Genomic DNA, 24,934 nt, shown 5'->3' with positions numbered 1-24,934 from the left:
TTTAAATATATACAGTATATAATATCTTTAAATATACACCTATAGACATATATATATATATATATATATATATATATATATATACATATATTAAAAAGTTTATACATGATATTACCTTCATTTTAAGGGTCAAATAGGTTTTTTGTGGCTCCAGATAAATTTTATTTGGGTGAAGTGACAAAATATCTCTATAAAGCTGCAGGCAAAATGTCCTATTTAAGGGACCTTTGTACTGTACCTTCCTATAAGCCTGAGGATAGCACTTTTAATAAATATATTTTCCTTATCCAGCATTTTCCACGTGCACTCATTTTTCTCACCGTCTGGCAGGCAAAGTCAGTACTGTATGCTTGTGTGATGGTGGTGGGGGGTTATATCACTACAGGAGCTGAGCAGATGCTTTAACAACACTCTAGCATGCACAAAACTGCACACAGCAACCCAAAAATAACAGCTGCACGACCTCAAGCTGCTGATTAACAGTCAGCTACCGTTTCCTGTTCCTATGGCGTCGAGAAATCACAAGGTATCAACTGGAGGTTCATGAAATTCAGACGCTTAAATTACAAACACTGAGAGTTTAGAAAGCAGCAACTAGCAAAGGAATTATATACATTCATGAGCACAGCGCTGATAGTGTTTATACTCGATGAAAGTGTGAGGAGTTACTTAGGCTTTAGGGGCCCAGTAGAGCCTATAGAGACATTTTTGACAGCAACAACACACACAATTACAAAAAGTAAAGGGCTCAAGGGCAAAGATGCAAATTTAGAATGAGGCCACGTACACAAGCTGTTCTTGGCAAACAGCTGTAGTGAGGTTTCCCTTTCAAATATTTATGGAATTTTCAACAATAAATCAGAAATTGGACAGAAAAGAACAAAATCTCATATGACGAACGCTGCTCAAACCATTTGCTGCATTTCAGCTGTTTCTCCCATCTAGTTAGGAGAGCCCACCTGACTTTGTCCAAACATCATTAGATCACCACTCCTGCTAATAATAAGTGTTGTCACTGGAACCGTGGCTGTTTCACAAAGCTCCTCCTGAGGTTGAGGAAAGGAAAACCAGGATGTCAGTAATCTCTGTGACATACTATACTACCTCACAGACACTTATGGAGAAACGTTTGTAGAGGGGGAAAAAATGTGGAGAAACGTTCCGAGTACAATTTGAAATGCTGCCCGATAGATATGATGTAGGAGGGAAGTATAGGGAAGTTGGAAGTCACCTTGCAACACAACGTGCTATGCTTTCTGAAGGGTGCTGAATCCTGAAGGAAGAGTTACACTGATGGTTCCAGTTTGTTGAAGTGTGGCTGTCACATTGTCAACATCCAGCCAGCAGGGACACCAGGGAAAATGGACTTTAGCCTCCACAGAAAAAAGTTAGTCTTTGTAGCTTATGGCGGCGTGGTAATCAATAACAACTTCCATGGGTGCAGATGTGTGCAATCCACAGCTCCTGTGACTGGTTTGTGTGTTCACTACTGGTGTGTAAAAAGTATTGGTTAAATGCAGAAGTAAAAGTCACTATCACTGCTTGGTGTGTGTGCAAATATAACACATTCAAATTCTAATTATTAGTGGAGGTAGTGGATTAAAATTGCTAATTTTCTCTATAGACTTTGGTGTGGGGAGTGAGTGGTTTACAAAAGCAACACAAGCTTCGGTTTCCAGTTGGAAAAGGCTGTCCAACAACAAGACGGAGCAGTGAACATTTTCTTAAGTTATTTCAGAGCTAAGTAGGCGTGTTCATTCATTGTGGTTCTGCTCATTGTGGTCTCAAGCAGGGTGATGATGCAGAGAATGCATGGAACACTGTCACTGTAGCTCATACAAAAAGACAGAAGAGAAAAAAAAAAAAAATAAAATTATGAGCTATGTCAGTGAGAACTTCCCCGGAGCTGTTAGTAAACATACAGACAATAGTCATGGATACACAAAGTTAGAGAGTTTAAAATTCCTGCATATGCTTTGGATTAATGCCTCTTCAATTCAGCATTAAACAAGATCGTATTCTGCCAATGAGTCCTGGTGCAAACCGCTGCCCCACTGTATTCTATAGAGAAAACCAAAGTCCCTAGAGGCTAAACTGAACATCAGCCTGCCTACATAACGAGGTGCAGAACCACAGAGGGCGCATGGTTGCTCAATCACAGACCCCAACTCTGGCCATGTGGAAAGCATCCTAGTTCCTACACAATCTAAACAAACAGCTCAGAGGAGCAGTTCAACAAAGTGGGATTTGAGTAAATGCAGTAAATGCTGCAGCTTCATAACAGTTGCAACCTGATCACCAGCATCCCCCGGTGGAGTGTGAGCTTCAAAATAAACATGGCAAACATCAGCTGCAGATGGATATCCAGCACATTTTACTCCTGATCGGCTGCTCGAAAACAATGGGCTGGGACATAAGCTGTGTTTGGTACAGTACGGTAGATATTTTTTTGTGTTTATAGAAAATAACCAGATTTTAATATCAGTGTGAGGAATATCAGCCAACAACAGCGCGGGCAAAAACTGGGGGGAAAAGGTGCTCTGGTCTCTGAGTTTCAGGTGATTAAAAAAAGAAAAAGTTGCATAAACTTCTGCAACTCATGATTATTTTTATAATCGATTATTTATTGATTCATCGCATACTTATTTGGTCCGTAAAATATCTGAAAACATTGATTGGTAATCAGCCAACGCTGGAAATGATGATGTTTTCGAATGTCTTGATTTGTCCACAAACAAATTGATGATTCATTGATTATCAAAATAGTTGATTAATTTAGTAACCAATTAAAGAGGAAGCTGAGAGTGATGTTTCTGAGGAAGAGCATGGAGTGAGGACATATGTGATTAAACCGCACAATGAATTTGATGCATCTGAATGTTATGTCGAGTGGTGCATCAAAATAATTGCACAGCAGCTTCATTTACTCCCATGATTTTACACAAGTCACTAAAAATCTCAAAGCTGACTTAAGGACACAGTAACCTTTAAAGTATGACGGTGATATTGGACAAATTGTTCTTTTTACATATTATTAGGCTTCATACAGGCGTGTAGGTGACCTTTTTAAAACAACCCAGACATGATTAAAGCACTAAAACTTTGATTTTGATGTCAAGGGTAATTCAAATTATGGAAAATATGACAAGGACATCATTTTGGGAAAAATAATGTATATATTCACGCAATAGCAGAGAGTTATCGGACATAGGATGCTGCTCTTGAGTTTGTCTGTGAAACTAAAAGCTTCAGACTGCATACAGACTGCAGGCCAACATAACACCCAGAATTGTGCCGCGTTATATATTATTGTATGGACTTTTACTGGTGTTAGTTTTAATAGTTTCAACAGAGCCTGCCTCACAGTTTATTACTCTTTCCAGTCTTTATGCTAAGCTCAGTCAACACTAGGTGGTATCACTTTTCTCATCTAATTATCAGAGAGAAGATAAGTGAGGCATTTTACAGCTTATCAAACTACGAAAAGCCGTTTGGGAATAAACACAACTATTGATAAAAAGTAGTTTCTGCCCAAACTTCTAATTCAACTATGTTACTTTAATCCAATACATGGTGCAGTGCAATTCAAGACATAGATGTGGGTGAAACAACTGGGAATGGATGAAAGAGAGAGAGAGAGAGTGTGTTTGCATCTCCAGGCAGACCCGGACACAAAGGACCTTCATGCGTTGGGATTTCTCAGACCTACAGCCGAGGTGTGACCCAGACAATTCTTCAGCATTGGCAGGCAGAGCAGAGCCAAGCATGAAATGAGCTTTACTCCGCAGAGGGGCAGACGGATAGCGTGATGAGAGGGATGAGGTGGATCTATCCCACTGTTGTTAATCCTCAGCTCGAGAAGAGCCAGAGATGTGTGTGTGTGCGTGGTCATATATAAATCAGAGGAACTGGTGAGACCAAGGGAATAACCTGAATAAACCTTGAACCGTCTGATATTATATATAATATTGCAATCATTTTTACAATCATTGCAATTATCTTGGAACTTTCACAGTGTCCGAGGGCAAATTATTAAGAGTAAAAAGTGAGATCCTGGGGCGTTAACAAAAAGTCTACGCGGCGTTATTTTAATGACCCATTCTAACTTGTCTCTGTGTTCTGGTCTCCATCACTGCTTTGCAGCTTAATAATAATAAAGACGGAGGGACATTTTAAACCTCAAGCAAGTCTATATGGTTCTAATTTGATCTGATTGTAAAATGAAGTTCTTACGATTGGACAAAGAGGTTTTTCGTTCCTCTCTCAGTTTTATCTCAACGTGAGACTGACGGCCTCAGTGTTCAAATATGACACTCTTTCTATCAGCTGACCCAGCTCCCCTCCCATCCAGACTGTTTCCAATTATCCCTGAACCCTGACTCCTCCACGAGACAAAGGGTGGCGAGTGCCTGGTGAGATTTGCGGTGTCTCTCTGGGGAGCATTTCATTTGTCGGGTCGTGATAAGCTTCCTTTGTTCTCACTTTAACTCTCAGCATCACATAATTGGCCACCATCTGGGGCTCTCATTCCTATTCTCCATCTCCAGCCTCCTCCTCCTCCTCCTCCTCTGTATGTCCCTCTCCTCTTGAGCTACACGTGTATGTTCCCGGTAGGAAATCATACATCTGTTATCAATCCATAAACTTCCCTAAATGATTACGCAACATGATGAGGACCAATTACCAGGCGGCTGGTACTTGACATACTGGAGGTGCTGAGAGAAGCAGCGTGTGTGTGTGTGTGTGTCTTCTGCTGGAGAACAGATGGACAGAGAAGGATGGATGGATGGGGCATCAAGAGAAAAAGGAGAACACACAGAGATCGTCTGGCACCACAAACGGCCGCTTTATGGTCTCACTTTAGTCTTTCACACAGTTCTCAGTCATCAAACAGTGATAGAAAAAGCAAAGATTTCTTTTCTTTAATCTTCCTACACAGTTCACTCTTTCAGCTTGGTTGAATCAAAAGCTTGTCCGACGCCTCCGACTTGGACAGAGTCCAGCAGCTGACAACATCCCTTTGCTTGTTCTGTAACCTATTAGATTTACAAAACTTCATTCTGACTCCAGAGTGACATTTTTAAGTTTTTTGCCTTCCTAGCAGCAAAGTTCAGTTACACGTAGGCTACTTGCTCTATATTCCCCTGATATTAATACCCAGTGTAAGTGTTTCAATCCTAATACCAAACTTACTGTGAGGAGCAACATGTGATTACTATTCATCTTGCCTTGAATCATCAACATCTGAAAAAGACTCACCAAAACAAAAACATTAACGTGCATGATTGGGTTTTTCTCTGTTCTCCAGACAAAGATAAAGAAAAGCAGGCACCTCGCTGCACGTGTGCACCGTCTAACAATGTTTATAGACTTGTAAATAGTTATTTGGGGCAAGTATATCCCAAGTGGCATGGAGTGAGTGCTCAAAGAGGGAAAGAAAGGAAACTGTCAAAATGAGGAGGCTTCTCTGAGGAAAGATGACAAGGAAAAGTCTAAAACACCATCAAAGCGCGTCTATCAGCTCCACTGATCAAGCACCGTCTGATGAGAGAGTCTGCTCAACTGGAATTCATCAATAAAAAAAGGCGCCGTATGCTTGAACACAGGCGATGAGGGATGAGCCTCATTAAAAAGCATTGCTGCTGGAAAAAAACTAAAAAAAAAAAACTACAGGGAACAAAGAGAATAAAATTAGTTTTAGGAGTAAAAGAACAAAGAGCAGTTGGACGATCTTTGTGTCTGAATTAATGCACTCGCTCCATCTTCAGGCTTCGGTCTTCCACCATAAACACCAGCTAATGTAGCAAGCTGAAGTTATTGATATCATTTACAATGCATTAGCCCATCACCCGTGCGTGTGTGTGTATGAATCTATGGTTCGTCTCCAGTGGGGCTGAACACACGCAGCAGAAACCCATCTGTTAGAGCTGTTGACAGCTGTGTGTGTATGACCGCAGGGGGTGTATATAATGGAAACATGACAGATCACAGCCCTAAATGACAGGGGACAGAAACAAAACAGATGACACCGACTATTAGACACTAATTTATATTAATACCTACACACCGATGCATGAAGACGCACAATAACAATAATGCGCACACATACATCTCATTAAAACCACTCAGCTCCGTGTTTAAAACGATTCCCATATGACGTACCACCACAAAGCAGCCCCAGAGGCAGGGCATTGTGGAACCTTAAAGCAGGACTATGCAGGATTTCTACTCTAATTTAACACCTTTGGATCATTGTGATGGTTAAATGGCTTGTTTACGGAGATAGTTTGGGAGATTGGGTGCTGTCTCCACTCCCCCTACTGTCTGTTAGCGTAAAACCAGCCTTGCAAGATCAGAGCCGTCGACCCGGAGTCCTCAGAATCTGGAGGTCTCGCAAAGTCTTGGGTTTTGAGAGAAATACAAATTGCTTCAGGGCACTATACACACACCCTACCCAGGTATCGGCTATAAGATCAAGGCAGCGATAGTGTTATAGAAGCAGAAAAAACTGGATGGATGTTTACAGTGGTGCAAAAATATGTACTCCAAAACTGCAGGGGGAGCTCCGGAGAGCTGTGACATCACAAACATGCCAGAAACAAAACAACAACACAATGGATTTTTCTTTCTCTTGACGCGAACGATGAAATTAAAAAATATCGAGCACTGTGCCAAGTTATAAAAAGTAAGGTTTGCTACAAGCATTCATGGCTACGTTCTAGCAGCTGAAAGAGGAAAGTTTGTCGTATCCTTGCACCAGATATGATGCAGGAATTTGCATCGCTGCCAAAAACTGAGAAGATAAAAGAAAAGTCTGCATAAGGTCAGGCAGTCTTACATTCCCACCAATGCCAATCGGAGCTAAAGCTGATTAAAAAACCCATTAAAATCCATTCCCACTGGTCTGAACCCTGTAACTCTGGACTAAATGGAGTTTTTGACCAGTGGGAATGGGTATAGTTAGAATCTAAAAACGTCTTTCACTGACATTTTCTTTTTTATTTTGTGCTGTTTTCTTTATCACCTTCCCACTTTGCTTACATACAACACTTACATTTACTATTTGTCTGCATAAAAAAATCACAAAATCTTCATAGCGTACATATTTCTAGATACACTACCCCGGCTGTAGTCCACTCTCATGACAGCCTGAAGTTGGCATAACGAGCACTGGAAGATTAGATCAGAGCTTGAGGCCTGCACTTCCTGCACTGGCTGAGTGCCACTGGTCCAACGAAACTTCATCGCTGATTCTCCAGATGGCCGGTCTGTCGGTCTGCCATTAGGCCAAACAATGCCACTTTCACTAATAAATGTCAAACTTAGCATCTAATGCCTCATGTAGGGGGAAAGAGCTATGGCTCTTAAGTGGGGAGGAGAGTGCACAAAGTAGACGCTCAAAACTTTACAACCCCTTTGCACCCGCACTTTTACAGTAACGCCGGCTAATGCGCGCACCCCCTGTCCGGCTCCTCGGCTTTGGAGAGGGAGCTAAGAGCTGCCAGGAACACACAAAAGTCTCATCGCCCCCCATTTCTCAGTTTCATTCCTAATGCCCACCTTCTCCTGGCTCCCATTAGCTCCAAGGAAACAGTTTCAAAACTATCATGTTACCACTGATTCGGGAACTGGTAATGCTGTCAACACCGTGGGTTGACATACACTCACTCCAGATTAACAACCGACTGAAAACAAGCCCTCAGCATCACACAGCGAGGTAGGGGTCGTGAAGTCTAAGGGATGATGGAGGGAGGAGGAGGAGGAGGAGGATTTATTATCCTTGTTCTGGTGACATTACTGGACATGTTAGGAGAAGAAGGTCACATGGAATCTAAAAATATTGTATGCGTCACATGTCAGTATCTTTTTATTTTCTGTATATTAATTTGCACACTCCCCTCTGACACCATGTGATTTTTTTTTTTGACTAATAGCTGCAATTAGGCACTCAGTGTTATGTAAGTACCCTTCATTGTCTCCCTGAATTGTGGTCCTGATGCTGCTCCAACTACCAACTGTAGTATTACACAATAGACAGGCTAAAGCGCAATTATCAACTCCTTTTTTTCCAATCCTTCCCCTTTCGCCTCCCACTTTGAAAACAATGTCTAACTAGAGCTTTCAGATATGTTATGTACTTCCTCCTCTAAACTAGACATCACCAGTTCAACAGCCAACAGACTACACTACAGAGGATGCTGGTGAGTGAATGAAGAATAAGAAATAAACACTCTTTCCCTGATAAAGAGGTGAGCGCCACCCAATCCAAGACTGGGATAAAGGCCGCGATTACCAGATGAAAGCAGTGCTGATGCCGAGTGATACGAAGCGTTTCTGCAACAGAAAGCACTGGCACTATCAACCTACAGTTACATAATGGCTCCTCTGAAGAAAAGTATCCCAAGCTACGATATAGCTGGCACATCAGAGTCACTTGGGAGAACTTGCACAACACATGAGGCAGAACAGGAGATTTGGTCTGAATGCAAAAAAGAATCCTGCGTGGCCAATAGACAATCAGTGGTTGCAGAATAAGCCAAACAGTTTCACACTCGAGGCACAGCCTTTTTTTCCCCCCCTCAAGTGGCAAATTTTGGGAGCTGATACTGACACATTCTCCTTCACGCCTTCACAAGGACTTAAGAATCTATTTAGGCTGACAGTTTGATGGACAGTGGGGGGGGGGAGGAGGAGTGTAACCCCAACATTGCTGAAGTTTAACGGAGGATTAGCCACGTGACCTCAGAGGTCAGAGGTTATCTGCTCTTGGCGACATCAGCAGGGTAAAGTTCTGGAAAGTAAATGGCAGATCATTCCCTTGTGGACAAGCAACTCAATCAAGCCAACATGAGTGTTACGGTCACCGTTGGCTTTTAATGGGCTGTGTTTGTGGCCATGTGGGTGTGCATGTGCATGTGCAACACCGGGCCAAAAAGAAAACAACCAACATATGTGGATTGTGTTGTGGATTTGGGCTGAATGATTTAAGGAAAATCTCTTTCTGACAAATATCACGATCATTTTTTAAAAGTCAACACATTTAAAATATGATGAAGCAAAAAAAACTACTCTATATATTCTAATCCAAGAAGGACAACTTAAAGATATCAATTATCTTTATTGAAAACCCTAAGAGTTAAGCAAATAACCAGGGTCATATATGCCTTAATTGCAGCACTTGTAGTTTGTTAAATGCATTATTTTCAACTGCAATTTTTGATTTGAAAAGGATTAATTGTTTAGCCGTATAGTCAAGTTTAGGGTCAGGAACATTACGTGTCCACGAATATTCCACGATGACACAGCGAGGATTAATTGGGTTCAAATTGGGAAAGAAGTGAGTCATCATTCAAACACATGGGTAGGCCTCCACAGAGTTGAGGCCTTTAACCTTTTGAGAATATTTAGGCTGAGCTGGAGGCCCGGAGAAGACCCCACAGTGACTGTGCCCACATATGATAATCAAGCTAAAGGAATACAAGCGTTCACAGAACAGTTGATTTAAATATAAACTGTCTACTGGAATAGTAACCTCTTTAGATGACAGACGCGGATCGTCTTTCTCGTCCGTGAAAAAGTAAAGTAACCACACAGAGGGAAAAACAAAAAAAAAAACTTCAGGCCCAATATGCCCATTTACGGTCAGTCAGTATTCCACGAGCTTGTTAAATAAATCCGAGGGTCTCCGGAGACGTAAGCAAAACAGAGAGGGCTCCTTCTAAACTCGGCTTCACTAGAAAAGCAAACCGCTTCGTGTCCAAGTGAAAGTCTCTTCATACACGTACTGTGGACCACAGAGTCGATGCATGTCATTCTGTCTGATGCACTGGCAAAATGTTTCAAAGATTAAAGCAGGTTACAATGACAATATGATTATTCTGATACAACTAATGAGACAGTGCTCAATATTCAGCATGACTGAGTGATAAAAAAAACGCCCAATAACCCTCTACAGGACACACCATTCCCCCTCTCTCTCTCTCTCTCTCTCTCTCAGAGTCTGGGACAGAACATGCCATTCTTTCTCTTCATTTTTATCCCCCTATCCATTTCCCCCCCCCCTGACAGCGAGCCAGCCCAACATGTGGTGTATTTATTTGGTCTTTTGGCTGTTGGCTGGAAGTGGATGTTCCCAGCAGCAGCAGCGGCGGCGGCGGCGGCAGCGGCATTTGTCTCTTTGAGTGGAAGCCATACCAGAGGGTGGCTCGTGAAACGTTGGGATGGCTACGTTTCACTACACAAGATAATTAAGACAGTGCATCGTTTCTCTGGGAAAATCCAGAGGTAAAGTGTCGTCTTAAGAAAACTGAGGTGAAATCAGGAAAAATTGGTGTTACGCAATGTCACGTTAAACATATATCATAATTTGTTCCGACATAAATCACCAGACTGAATGGGAAAAGCATGTAAAGTGGTGGTGGAGACAAACAGGAAATGCTACAACATAAATATTTTTTTCCATTCAAAGACTGTGTAAAAGAGTCTGCAGAGAAACTGCATACCTGTTTTAGATTAGACACATTTTTGAGCTCTGGTCTTTTCTTTCACTTCCAATGTTAAACAAGTGATTCATGAAGTCTTTGTCTTTGTCTGAGAATGCATCTCAGGAACCGGTGTGGCTTTTACCAGCTTTGTGCACCAGCAACAGCAGCAACAAACAAACCGACAGGAATGTTTTCACAGGTTTATTCCTTTCCGTGAAATTTGGAGAGCTGAAAAGTGTCAGAAGCTGGTTAAAAATAACCCGCTGCAAAGCTCATCTCTGACACCCACACATGCATCTCTTAAGAAAAACACGAGGATATTAATTGCAGTAGAAAAACTAAAACCCTCGGGGTTTTCATATAACGCACAAAGTGGAGCTCTATTGATTACCGAGCTGCAGCAGAGGGAACGTTAATTGCGGCAGCGATTTGTCGAAAATTGCAGGGAAATGACAGGAGTCAAGCTTCACTTGACTCAAACCATTTTTCCAAGAAGTTCTGGAAAAAAATGGACACGTGACTCCTCTGTTGGCCGCTCTGCAAAACCTAAACAACGACGCAACCACAGATTCCACTGTTGTAGGCAAACTCTGGTTAACAAGACTCTGTTTTAATGGGGGGGACATTTCACTCTACAAGAAAGGGGGGAAACCCCCGTTAAATAAACTCCTTCAGACTATTAAACCAACCAGCGTCATTAGAGGTCAAGATAACACAACCACATATATTGTGCGTAGAGGCTAGACGGCTAATTAAAATGAGTCACATGTTGGGAAATCTCCCCAGAAGGACACAAGCGTCTTTCTGTGTGTGTGTGTGGTATATTTTTGGGACGGCCTGTGTCAATGCTTTCTTACCTGGACTTGCCCTTTGCCCATGATCTTGTCCACAATCTCGTTGTCGTCTTTGTTGAGCATGGTTTTGTCGTAACACTTCTCGTAACACAGGATCCGCAGGTGCTGGGAGCCCTCCAACTCGATCTCAAATTCCTATCGGACGACGCGGAAGGGGATTTAATTCATTAAATATTTGTCTCTGCATAGCAACAACATCAACGGGGAGCAATGCGTAAATGAAAGGAGATATTTTGGTTATTTAAATATCTTCTGATCTCTTTGAGGCTGTGTTATATATTGTGAGTGAATTGGTATTTATTTCTTTTTGCATTTTGCGTTTTTTGCGGTTCATTGAAATTTGCATGTTCTTATTCACAGTCACGGGTTGGGTCATGGGGCTTTTTATTAAAGGGTACAGGTGGGTGTGGTATTACATTAGACATAGTAACGCTTCACAGGTAGTATGGGCGAGTGCAGATTTACCCATGCCGGACTCACCTCATTCCACTGTGGCTCTGTCGTGTCCCTGAAGACTCTGGTCTTGGCCTTGCTGACAAAGTATCCGTACGAGTCCACTTCCAGGGTGCAGTACAGATCTACAGAAAACACAGGAGGCGCAAATATTCATCAGATATTATCATTAAATAACTTCACAGAACTGATGGTAAGAAAACAACTGAATAAACATTAAAGTTTCTTGACTGCTTTGTTAATGGCACAGCTGAGCTGAGCAGTTTTATGAGTTGTAAGAACCGTGCGGTTAAATTACAAGTCTCTGTTGATCGCACTTTTATCATCTTGCAGTAAAAGTACAGCCCTTAAAACTGTTATTAGAGTTATTAAGAGTTTTAAAGGATAATGACATCACAACATGGAGATAATTTAATCTCATTGAAGGTCAGTCAGATAAGAGGCCAATACCGTTTATTGTGTTAGTGAGGTTATGTAATTCCCCCATAGGGCTGCTACTAACAACTGCTTTTATGATTTGATAATTTACTTGTTATTTTCTGAGTTTATCGGTATTTAATATATCAGTAAATATGAGAAAGGACAGTTTATAGAAGAATATCATCAGCATGTTTTCTTTACTGGTTCTTTTCAATCAATAAACGCTTGAGAAATAGATTTCTTTGTCAGTCAATTAATTGATAACTAATACTTCACGTGTCTTGTGAATTCGCCATCCAGATAATAGATGAGCGACTGTACTTCAGTGTTGCTGCGTTTGCAAAAACCAGGATCGAGACTCGAGAACTCAATATTACACTTAAGTCCCCTTTTTTTCTTCTCTATACAAGTGCAGATCTACATCGAGTCAGACAAACACAAACAATTTTAAATGTACAGTGTGTAACATTTGTATGTAAAATAAAGTGTACAATCACCTGATAGTATAAATTGCTGTTTTTCATTACCCGTACATTAGCCCACAATGGACAAACTAAACACCTTTAAGTTTCGGCTAAAACATGCAACTTCCCTGATGAATGTTGTTAAACTTTACATACTGTACTTTCAATTGAATTTAAATTAAGTTTTTCTCAATGACAGAAAGTGACTAAATGTTTAATTCAGTTTGTTCCAAAGGCCTTTAAAAAGTCAATATGAGCTGACACTGCTCCTCGGCTCTTTACATCCTCCCTTGTACTACAGTCATCGCTCTCCTGGGATGAGCATGTGCACGGCTCTTACGCGGAGCAATTAAGTCTGTTAATGTGTTTCTTTAAATGCTGCTGTAGCTGTTCCTGCAGACCACACTTCCAACTGTCTGCAAAGTGTCTACAGTGCGTCCTGCTGCATGGGCCTGCTCCCACGGGTGCATCCCCACCTGACAGCGGTGATGGATGAGCGAACGACTCGACCTTTCAACCAGCGGAGTCGCCGAGATTGAGGCGATTGAACCGGGGGGGGGGGGGGAGATTGGTTGAATCTCGTATGCAAATTTAGAGAACACACCAATACATCACGTTCACACGGCAACATCAAAAGCAATGTCATGTAAACAACGCTCTGACCTGAGCCCGGTTATAGAGAGAGACCGAGTGAGCAACGACGTACAGTATGTATCTTTACATCAATAAGTGAAGGACTTTAATGTATAATGGAATCTTGTTTCCATCTGGTTTCATTCCTTTCTGTGTTTGTTTTCTCAGCGTCTTGAGAGGTTCTGCCATAATTACTCCCAGTGAGGAAGAGATTAGCAGCGGTGGTATGGAGGAAGTTCAGCAGAGGGAAATTCAGTGGGACCGTCTGGGGGATATTTATGAAATGGAGCAGTTATTGTACGCTTCCGCTACATACAGAAGCAGAAGAGCTTATTGCAGCCACCTCTGCTTTGACATTAGGCACCATTTCAAAAAGTACACACACAGTCTGCTTCAGTGAGGAGATGGTGGGACTTTTTTTTTTTTAGAAGTATGAAACTGATCAAGAACAAGTAACATGCCTTGGTCTGCAACTAATAATGAACTCCATAATCTATTAGTTTGTCAATTATTTTCTTGTTTAATTTATTCGTCATTTGGTTTATCAGTGGCCACAAACTAAAGATATTTTGTTTACCGTCATGGAGGAGCAAAGAAAATGAAGAAGGTGAGATCAGTTTTATATTATGAAAAAAAAAAAATCAAACTGATTAGTCGATTATCAAAGTAGTTGTGCGTTAATTTAGTTATTGATTATTTATAGGTGAATCACACTTCACATTAGGGGTGGGAATCACAGGGACATAATACACGATGCAGGGTCCACGATACTGTGATAATCGATACATTGCTGGACAATCATATAGCAGTACATAACAATGTTTGTCAAACTGAAGAAAACAAAACGTCTGTGAAAAGATAACACAGAGAAAAAAAGTGCATAAAATCTATGAATTGAACATGAATGGAGCATCTCTTAACGTACTTTTCTCATAGTTTGCCATTATCCCACTATAATCTCCCTCTTCTTCCGCCAGGTAACGTCCTTAAATGTTTTAAAATTCTTCATAGACAGAAAACATTTAATACTTAAAATTCTGTTTTGACTTGCATTTGCAGGACGCATTCTAATTATATAAATAAACTGAACCTTTGTTATATTAATATTAAAGAAAATGATATACTGTTAATGAATTATTCTATGTACGAGAATTATTTTAAGCACTAGTCTGAGTTTAAACATTTATTTTTCATTACACATTCAGTGAAAGAATGTGTTTTCTTCATCCTGCTCAGCCACTGCATTTATTTGGAGAGTGATTTCCTCTCATCTGAAACTCAAACAGGGCCAGGAAGGTATTTTCGTGTCCTCACAGTGGATCCAGGAAAGCTAAAAGAGGCTGAACTTCATGGTTTTTAATTTTTTCCTGGCAGGCCAGTATCAGGCACAGAGTATGAGGGGGGATAACTTGGTCAGCATGGGGCCTCTGACCCCTGAATCCACAGGTTAATGGATACCATCCTTTTCCACCTCAATTAGTGGAGGACTGCGGGCCCTGTAATGTCTTTGTGTTCTTATAGACGAGGCTAATCTTGGCTCTGGGCTGTGTTGAACGCCGGGTCAAACTGCCAGTTCACAGAATTCGGAGACAAGTGATAATCAGTTAAACTAATCAGTGTTTTCCAACAGCCACAAATCCTAGAGTTAATGTTTTTGCTTGAAGGCCTCGGGAGGAAAATAGAAACATGGATAACTGAAATGTTTTCATGGAATCCAGAGGAAGAAAACATAAATAACAAATAACAATGCAAGCGTCGAGTGCGGGATTTGATTAAATGCAGAATTCATGAGTCATGAGAACTTGTCCAACAATGGAGAAAAGCAGGGAGAGAAAACATTTGTTTTAAATTAAGGATTAAAAGCGCTCTTGGTTTTTTGGGTGCTATTACATAACTTCCTATTGTCCTAGCGTTACTTTAATATTATTTATGAATAACCTCTTGTGTCTAGGTGTTGCTGTACACGATCATACAAGTGACACACATGAACGCAGCTGGGCTCACTTTAAACCACTTCACTCGGGTCGGAACAACTGTGGCATTTCAATTTGGATTTGTGCTCACTTCCTATACAACAACTGCAATTTTTCAGCATCAGGTTTCAGCAGCTGTTGAATACATATAGACGAAACAACCCACAGTCTCACTTACTGACACTGACATGTATATGAAAAAAAACCAAAGGGGAATGTTTTGCACCTCTCTTCAAGGTTATGTTTTCCACTGAAGTTTTTTAGGAGATGCTCAACTCCCAGCTCGTTCTTCGGCTGTGACCCAGTTTGAAAACTCTGCCCTGGGCTGAATTTAAAGCCCTTTCCCAGTGGGGCGAGGTGGGGGATGAAGCAGGGGGTAGTTATCACAGCTCCAATAACATCCTCTAGTACATGTTTGCTTTTTCAATCCAAAAAAAAAAGAAAATGCAACAAGAAGGCCATTGTTGAGGATTGTGCGTCTGTTTAACCATCTGAAGCACGAACTGCATTACATAATGGATTTTGATATGATAATTCAGAGCCCTTGCACAGAAATGCATGGCTTTCAGGGGAAATGACAGCGACTTCAACAACGCAACCGGAACCACAACAAACCTACATCACACAGGGGCTGAATTACACAGCATCACGACACAACAACTACACAAAAAAGGATGATTGGACAACGTCATTAAGCTACATCTGTGAGGAATTGTGGTGAAGGGAGGGAATCCTAAAGAGAGTGTTTTGAACACAATGTCAACCACCATCTCTCTGCCCACTGGGTTGTTTTCCAAATGCATGAACTGTGTGAGAAAAATCACAAAAAGTCTGGATATGTTTTATAAGCTTAATGGAAATATAACTAAATGTGGTCAGTGGGGTTGCAAAATTGCAGGAATTTTCAAAACTGGAAACTTTCCATGGGAATTAATGGGAATAAAGTGGTAATTATCAAAATTGATGGTTGGTAAATAATAGACTGAAGCATAATCTTGGCTAAAACGATCAGATTTGATGCAAATGCAGTTGGATATTAATTTTGTTCTCCAATCACAGGGACATAGCTCACTACTTACTGCAGGGCTGTAAGGAATATTTACTCAACATTCATGTCAAAATGTCCGTGTGGACTTTTTTTGCTTAATTTAACCAAAAAAGGACCAGATAATGTCTTGTAACAAGCTGCTTTTGTCCATTTTTTCAATGAATAACTTCCAATATCAGGCAGTTCTTTACATTTTACTGCATGTTAAAATACTGTTTTAAAAATGTAACAAACACTGCAGTTGTAAATGAGCAACAGATTCTGCATGTTAAATTTGAAATTGGAACAGTATGAAACATATTTACAATAAAATGTTTTGAGTCTTTGTCTCTCAATGTGCAAAAACAGGTTAAAAAATGGAAACTACTGTATGTACAGGTGTTCTTCGAACTCTCTCGTCTCTGGCGACAAAGACGCTGATTCTCTGGCTTCCTGAAACAGCACGAGTGAAATTACCGTAATGACTGTGCGTAACTACCGTAATGCAAAGTGAAACTTGTGCCAACGTGTCGTCACGTTAAAGGGTTAAGTGATCGTGACGTGATGTCCAGTGTCCAGCAACTGGAAAAACAACCGTGCACAAGAGCTCTGTTTGGGCTGTGTAATGTTGAGCTGAATGTGTAAACAGGATTTTGATTGGCACGTGGTGGTATATTTGCATAACATGCTTTACTTGGCAGACACTCGCACTGCTGCTTGAAAAGAAAGCCATTTCTTGTGCCTCATGCAATGCAAGTAGTGCAAAGAGAGGTGAATCATTTGAATCAACCATTATACCCAGGCTACGCATGTAGCTTTTTATGGTAGGTTATAGCTAGGTGATAAATGCATCAGTAGAACTCTATTATGGACAGCAACGTTATTTAAAAGGGGTTAAGACTGTATCAGATTGGTATCTTGGTATCAGGAGCTATGTATCAGTATTAGGGCTGGGTGGGAGTCATTAGTGAAATATCACAATATCTTGTGCGGTGATATTATATAAAAAAAATCAACTTTTTGTGGATTAGCATTAAAAAGAAATCATCAATTGACATTCCACTAGATGGTGCCAAGGGCTCACTCTAACTAGAGCTGTTGTGAATATATATCACAATGTATGATTTCGCAAATACTCAGTATTTCATAATATCGTGATAATATTGCATCGTGGTGTCTCTGGCCACCAGAGTTGGAAAGTAATGAATTACATTTACTAGCGTTACTGTAATTGAGTAGTTTTTTTTGGAAGTACTGTACTTCACCATGTTTTAAATCACATTGGTTACTGAGTAAAATTAGGAAAATAAATAAATAAAAATACATTATGCAACTTTAGCAGTGAATGATGAGGATAGGTAAATTGGTGATAATTAGGGTCCCTGAGCGAGTGAGAAGGTTAAATCATGTGTGACCTTTGACCTATTTGGCTGATACAACATGTCTTTACATATTGGTAAATGTTTGCCTTTAATTAAAAACAAATTAATGTCCGATTTATGTCCTATTGTGCTTTTTGCACAACCCAAGAAAGAACCCGTACCTTGATAAAAAAAAGTACCTAAGTAACTTGTACTCTGAGTACATTTTAAACAAGCTACTTTTTTTTTTACTTTAACTTGAGTTCATTTTTAGACCAGTACCTTTACTTGTACTTAATTAAAATGTTATTGAAATAGTGGTACTTTTACTTGAGTAGAATATTTCAGTACTACAGTACTCCGATGCCCCTCCTTGGCTCTGTACGTTCCTCTGGACACATCAGACTGTATCAAACCTCCCGGCATTCCCTCTCCACAGAGACACACTTTCTTCATTTTGAAACCCCTCGGCTCTCTGTGATCCATTGAGGATCACACAGGCTTTCAGAGGAGGGAGAGCTTTCCAATCCATTACCCAGGAAATCTTCGCATGTCTGCTTTCATATACTGGGGGCTGTCATGGTTACTGAGGAAATCACATCTCTCTCTGTCACTTTTCCAGATATTTGAAATTTGAACTGTTGCTTGTGTAACATGGCACTGAATGTACCACTGCTCCAGCTGTCCACTACTGAGACATCAAGAGAGTCTGTGAGAGAGTGTGTGTGTGTGTGTGTGTGTGCCAACATTCCACTTGATAACATAATCACACACAGAGTTCTACAAATGAATATTGGTAAACGGAGTGAAATAAGAATGTTGAATACTCTCCTTTCATGACTCTATGTTGTCTTTTCATGTGTGTTGATGTGTTTGCATCATTTGGAATGTCTGCAAATAACAAAAAGTACAACAAGGCACTGCTCTCAGTCGCCCACACGCAACATGTTACTCGTCCATGTGCAAGACTGTCTTTTCCACATCAGTGCAATCCTGGTTTACACTGTAAATATTAAACCCATACTGAGTATTTTATGGTTACTTAATATAGATACTGTACGGTCTATTCTAACTTTTTTATAATCTTTTTTGTGTCCGATACGATACCGATATTATTCCGATACAGATTTTAGACCATTATGAACTATGAACCTGTTAACAACACATTTTGCTGAGTCATTTCAAAGAGATGATTCTCCAACTGAGAAACAACTATTGTTCTCCGAAAAAGAAGAAATAAACGACTCAGCTAAAATGCTGCTTTTTTTTTTTTTTTTTTTTTTAATTGCTGATTTTTATTTACATTTTTACTGTCTGTGCATAGTGAAGCATGCAACATATAGGATATTTGGTTTGCATCGGATTCTATATGGGGCCGATATCGATACCGATTCCCAATTTCTAAATCTTAATACTCTAAATCTTCTATATTCTACATTCACAGATGTGGAAATGCATGTTTATTATTTATTACCTTTACTTTACCTGTATGTGCCGCTGAGACACCATCAATTTCTTGGCCTTCTCTCTATTATCTTACATGGACAATGCATTTGCAGCGATTGACTAAACCGTGTTTACCTGGCAGATGTGTACAGTGTGCTGAGCCAAAGTGTGTGCATCAGTGTGGTTAAAAGAAGAAATATGATAGTAAAAAATAGAATTCCCGCTAGACTTACTGGCTGAGTCCGTGAATCCTTTGGCAGAGTGGACGATCACATGCAAAAAGCCATACAGGCCAGGAGTCTCGTCATCTGGAAAACACACATAAACACACACAAAGACAAGTTAGTCCAGTTCGGACTGTAAATACGGTGACGTAAATGTGTAAATGCAGTCAATGACATTGGCAGTTTGTGTACAAACAGCTGAGATAAAAAATATATATATTGCATATCCCTCGTGTCCTCTTCTGTTACACCAACTGTCCTCCTCAACAACATTTCCCGCTTTTCCTCCTGCATGGCAGCTCCATCGTCAACATCTCATCATCTCAAACATACATACACACGTAAAAACAGTGCTTAACAAAATGTATTAGACCACCTGTCATAAAAATGAGAAAAAGTAATTTAAAATAGTTTAAAATAAAAATGTTATTGTTTATTTGTCAAATAACAAACTAAATTGAATGGGTTTATTGGGCTTCTTCCCTGAGAAGTCAGAAATTAATCAAGCTTAACATTCAACCACTAAAACTAATTGTTTTCTGTTCAGGAATGCAAGTAAATAACTATAATTTGACAATACTTTACTATTTTTTCCTGTTTTATTGTAAAACAGTCAATTTGAAAATGTGTCTTCTGGTTTGTCATCATGGCTTGTCAATTTAGTGACTAATGATGATGATTTATTAAAGTATTGGCATATTCTGACAGAATACTAGAAACTTTGACAGTGCAGTTGTCGACACAGAATTCACCCGCTCTTGACAGCTGCCTCAGGTATTTACATGCAGGTCAATGAGTTCAGTGTTCTCTGTTGAATGCGACACAAGCGTCACATCGCCGACTGCAAAGTTGGATATTCTGACTTTAAACCACATCACATATTATTTCCTGGACTGTACATTTGACACTTTGAACTGAAAGGTGCTCCGGTGACACATTAACGGCAGCTGTAGGATTCGTTTATAATTGCTTTGTTTCCGCTTACACAGTGACGTATATGGAGAAGCCAAGTATATATGAATTTCACTTTCAATCATCAAAAGTCTTACTATTCAAACACAGAATAGCTCAGAAGGAAGCAGGTAGACCTCATTCCTTACATACTTATCAGTATTAACGTCTATTTTTAACTATTGTCACTCTTTCAAGACCCAGTCATTCATTTATGTCTTTCAAATCATAATGAAATGAACACATTTCAAAAGACAAATCATGAAACTCCTCTGCTACAGCAGTACCAGAGGAGCTGGCCACACAGAGGTGTTCAGTGGGTGGATGTTTTGTTGGGTGGCCTGATCTACAGCGTGTGGAGAGCCACTGCTGAGAGGAGAGTACTCAATCCCTGCTGTGTGTGTGTTTGTGTGTGTTTTGTACATGAACGACAGGGCAGTTTCACGGTGAGATCGTTCAAAGGCTCAGCTTGAAGGTGGCCTCAAAAAGAAATCTGTCATTTCCATCATGATTGAACTTAAACAAAAACAACTGAGGAAACTGTGAAACATAACTCCCAAGATTGAAAATGAAGGAGAAATTGAACAAAGCAAATATTCCAGGTCCTCTTAGTTATTCCGGAGAAATTCCTTTCCCAGCTGGTCTCCATTTCAGACCCCTACTGTGTCCATTTGTGTGTTTATGTTTGATTTATAATGAGGAGGGGGTTCAAAAGTCGAAGACGAGACGTGGGGCCAGAGTTCTTCTTTAACGCGGGAATATCACCTCTGTGGAGAAAAACAACAAATCCCCCCCAAAAAAAGTGACGGATCTCTTTCACAGCAGAGAGGTGAGGGTTTAATCAAGTTAGCGGATCAAGTTCACATGTGAGGAAAAACCTCCCGATGATGTGTGCCCGAGTAGTTAACAGTTGAAACCAAACTCTTTTACTAATGACCTTTGACAGGAGGAATTTTTAACCTACACATTAAAGGTCCAGTGTGTCATATTTAGGAGGGGTTTTTTTTGTAGACTCTTCATATATGAACCATAGGTATGTTTGTATGCAGTAAGTGTATAATTGCTTTTAAAATACAAAAAACATCTGGTTTTAGCAGCCTTAGGGCCCGTCCACACGGAGACCGGAAACTGTATTTGTAGAAAAAGCCTCCCAGAGTGGTGAAAATCTCAAAATGCCAGCCTGATGCAAAAAATAATGAAAAAGGACGCAGCAGAGAGTGTGGTAGAGTAGAGAGTTGTGCATTTAAATATCCTATTTAAATATATATTTGATTAAATATGATACATCTTACAAACCCTTTCAAGCCACGTACTTCAAACAAACCTGAAGAAGTATATAATCACCTGTCCTGACTGTGATATTTACACTGGAAAGAAAACATGTGAGAACAATCATTTCTCAGCTTTGATTTATAGTAACTGAGAAGGCCAGTGTGTGTGTGTGTGTGTGTGTGTGTGTGTGTGTGTGGAGACTTTGTGCCCGTCGAGGAGATCAGAGCGACTTGGCCAGATGGCTTTAATGTCACCAGCCTCTGAAAGCCGATGCAATGTGAAGATCTGGAACAAAAGCGCGCACACACACACACTCACAGGAGCTGGGAGCTCAGTGCAGAACACACTGCATGGCACTGACTGCTACTCGCTCGATGGGAAACATATTGGAACCTAGATTCATCTCCTGCAAAGCCCCCCCCCCCCCCCCCTCATTATGTGGCTTTTTTGTGCTGATGAAAAAAACATTATTTTGTGTGAGTTTAAACTCAAAGCAGGGACAAGAGGAAAGAGAGACTCTGTGTGTGTGAGAGAAAGAGAGATGCACAAAGCACCCAAACATTAAGAAAAACAAATAAAGGTTTTTGTTTGACTGTTTCTTACCGTCTTTGTTACTGGTGACAGGAATGTTATGCACGGTTCGGAGTTTGAAACAGGAACTGGTCAGGACCTGAAGCTCGAACGAACTTAGTACACACACTTGGAGATCTGAAAAACACACAGCCAAAGTCCAACTGTCACGTTTCTGTGGCACAGCGTGTACAAAGTGGGTTTTCTTACAGTACAATTCAAGGCCCCAGTGTTACCTTTTTTCTGGAGTTTCTGGATGCTTTCCTTCCACTCTGCCCTCTCATAGTCAGAGGAGAGGAGAAACAGGTAGCTCTGGATACACAAAAACACACAACTGTTAGACAAAAGCACACCCACAGAAAACACCGACCTATGATCTTCTGCACGCACAAATACATATGTAACACAAGTTAATGAATGCAATAAAGATGCAGGTGAAATTAAAGTGATAATTCCAAAGAAATAATTGCACATAACATACAGATTCATACAAGTGGAAATGTATCTATATAAAAAAAACACTGAAAAAATAAGGTATGAAAGTCACACACTATCCCAAGTTTGTCTGTACATCTATGTTTCCTCTGTGGCATTAAACAGTGCATGTCTCCCCCTAGTGGTCACAAGTCAGTGCTTCAGTTACCTTCCCATGTCTGTTGTGGATGCGGAATGGGATGGTGGGCGAGTGAGTGAGCAGCCACGACTCCTGCTCGTTCATCTTTTTCCTGAGACGCTCCACGCGGCTCTGACCCTTCGGTGCTTTCTGCACAAGAAGAAAACAGACATAGACAATTGAATTGCATGTGGTAAATAATAACATGACATCAATTTATAAATGTGTTGGAAAGAAACATTTATGTCCACGCTTAATGTTATTTACTAATATAAATCTGTGCATCTATGTGCATACAACATTGTTACTAGCGTGGTGTTTGTGCCAGCGGTCATATCATTTTCTAAATGACTTTAAATAGCATGAAATACAAGATTATAATCTGCATTATATACATTATAGTCTGTATTAGAATTTGTGGAAGGGTCTCTTAATCTGCCTCTTTGGAAATTGTTCTTTTGAATTTCCCTTTTCATCAATGTGTGTCCCTGCTACCTTTTCTCAGATTGTTTATGTAGACTGTTTTCTTTTTCTTATTCCTTCCTCAAACTTATAAGGATTGATTTAAAGAAAATGGCTAAAATGTCAGATAAACAGATTTAACAAAATCATCCGTCATTCCTGCTGTTCAGTCCAGTTCTTATCATCATGAAAATCCTGCCTAATTTCCAGGAAAGGCTGTTGATAAGCCTCTGAAACCGCAGGCTGGGCCACCAGTCGTTATTATATAATGCACAGAGCTTAGTTCTGTGTAAATACTGAAGGAAAAAAAACAAATACACACATCCTCTAAACCCTCAGCAGGAAGCCATGAGTCAGTGCCTGGATACAATCAACTGAATCTCTCGCTGCTCTCGCCTCCTCTGACTCTAAATACCAGCTACGGTCACTCACTGTGTCCCGAGTGGGCGAGAGGGGAATAACAGGAACTCTCTGCTACTGAAGGCTTGGCTGCGTCTTACTCGGGGGAGGAGCAGGAATGACGTGTGGCAAACATTAAGAAGTTTTGTGGTGGTTTTTTTCATAACGCACGTCAACAGAACATGTGATTCAGCACCGACGGGAACCAAAAAGATGGCTAATACACAGCAGTGACCTCCATAATTTGAGATTAAAATGTTCTGCCTTTAGAAGCTAAATTAAAGAAGCACAATGAATTGTTTTCAGACTGAAACGTTGCAATTAACCAATCGCAAAGGTTGTGATTTATTTGCAAATTGAGCCATAAGTGAATGACATACCTGTTTCAGTGTCAGAGACCATTTACAGCAAGGCTCTATTGAAAATGACTTTATTTATTTACCCAGTTACAGTTTCTGTGATAATTGTATGCATAATTGTTCTATGTTCTAAACTAATTTAAAAAATACCGATGCACATGTTGAGCAATTTAAGTCTTGTAGGGCTGAAACAATCGATTACTATATTAATCGTCAACTATTTTGATAATCGATTTATCCGTTTGAGTGTTTTTTCAAGGATTAAAACAAGTTTTCCGATTTTTCAGCTTCTTAAATGTGAAATTTCTTTTGGTTTCTTTGCTCCACATAACAAAGAAATCATTCAAATTGAATATTTATTGGATATTTGAGAACATCATCATTTCCAGGTCTGAGAAACACTGAGCAACAGTTTTCAATATTTTATGGACCAAACGATTACTTGATTAATCAAGAACATAATCGCCAGATTATTATAAATCAAACGAGTCATTAGTTGCAGCCCTGATGTCTTGAAGTTCTCATCTTTGCATTAGAATAAGGGAGTTCTCCAAGTAACGGTCCATCACGTTATAAACCAATTACAAAAAACATCTGTATAAACTGAAGTGAAGCTTAATCGAAACGAGATATTTTTCCAAAACCACAAAGCCTAAACTTTCTAAGACAAAAACAAAGGTGTGGGTGTCAACAACTAAAAGGACTACAGTGGTTCCAGTAAGGAATCGCTGACACGGCGGAGACTTCCATAAAAGTCTGAGTGTGTGGACACACAGACCAAAACTTCCCGCATGAATCACTTGTACGTTTGTGTTTCTAAATCCAGTAAAACACGATGATTAACTCGTGGAAGTGGAATTTCTTAGGTGTTTATTTTGTATGAGGGATGTTGCTTTTGTTTGTATAAATTCTCCAACATGGAATACAGTAACGGCTCTATAAGTCCGTTAGCCCCCAGACTGTGAATCT

General features: G+C 40.2%; 1 protein-coding gene across 4 annotated transcripts in view; it reads right to left on the bottom strand.

Annotated features, from left to right (window-relative positions):
- Positions 1 to 24,934, bottom strand: part of abr (ABR activator of RhoGEF and GTPase) — a 120,058-nt gene that overhangs the window by 25,173 nt on the left and 69,951 nt on the right. For all 4 annotated transcript variants that reach the window (XM_058626979.1, XM_058626980.1, XM_058626981.1 and 1 more), the window contains 6 exons: positions 22,776 to 22,895; positions 22,369 to 22,444; positions 22,166 to 22,270; positions 19,349 to 19,423; positions 11,819 to 11,916; positions 11,342 to 11,473 (listed from right to left, as the gene is read on the bottom strand). In XM_058626979.1, coding sequence (XP_058482962.1) covers positions 11,342 to 11,473; positions 11,819 to 11,916; positions 19,349 to 19,423; positions 22,166 to 22,270; positions 22,369 to 22,444; positions 22,776 to 22,895 — 606 coding nt within the window. The remainder of the gene's footprint in view (positions 1 to 11,341; positions 11,474 to 11,818; positions 11,917 to 19,348; positions 19,424 to 22,165; positions 22,271 to 22,368; positions 22,445 to 22,775; positions 22,896 to 24,934) is intronic.

Source organism: Solea solea, chromosome 4, assembly GCF_958295425.1.
Source record: "Solea solea chromosome 4, fSolSol10.1, whole genome shotgun sequence".
NCBI lineage: Eukaryota > Metazoa > Chordata > Actinopteri > Pleuronectiformes > Soleidae > Solea > Solea solea.
Note: the sequence above shows the minus strand (reverse complement) of the source record. Positions and strands in the feature narration are given on the sequence as shown.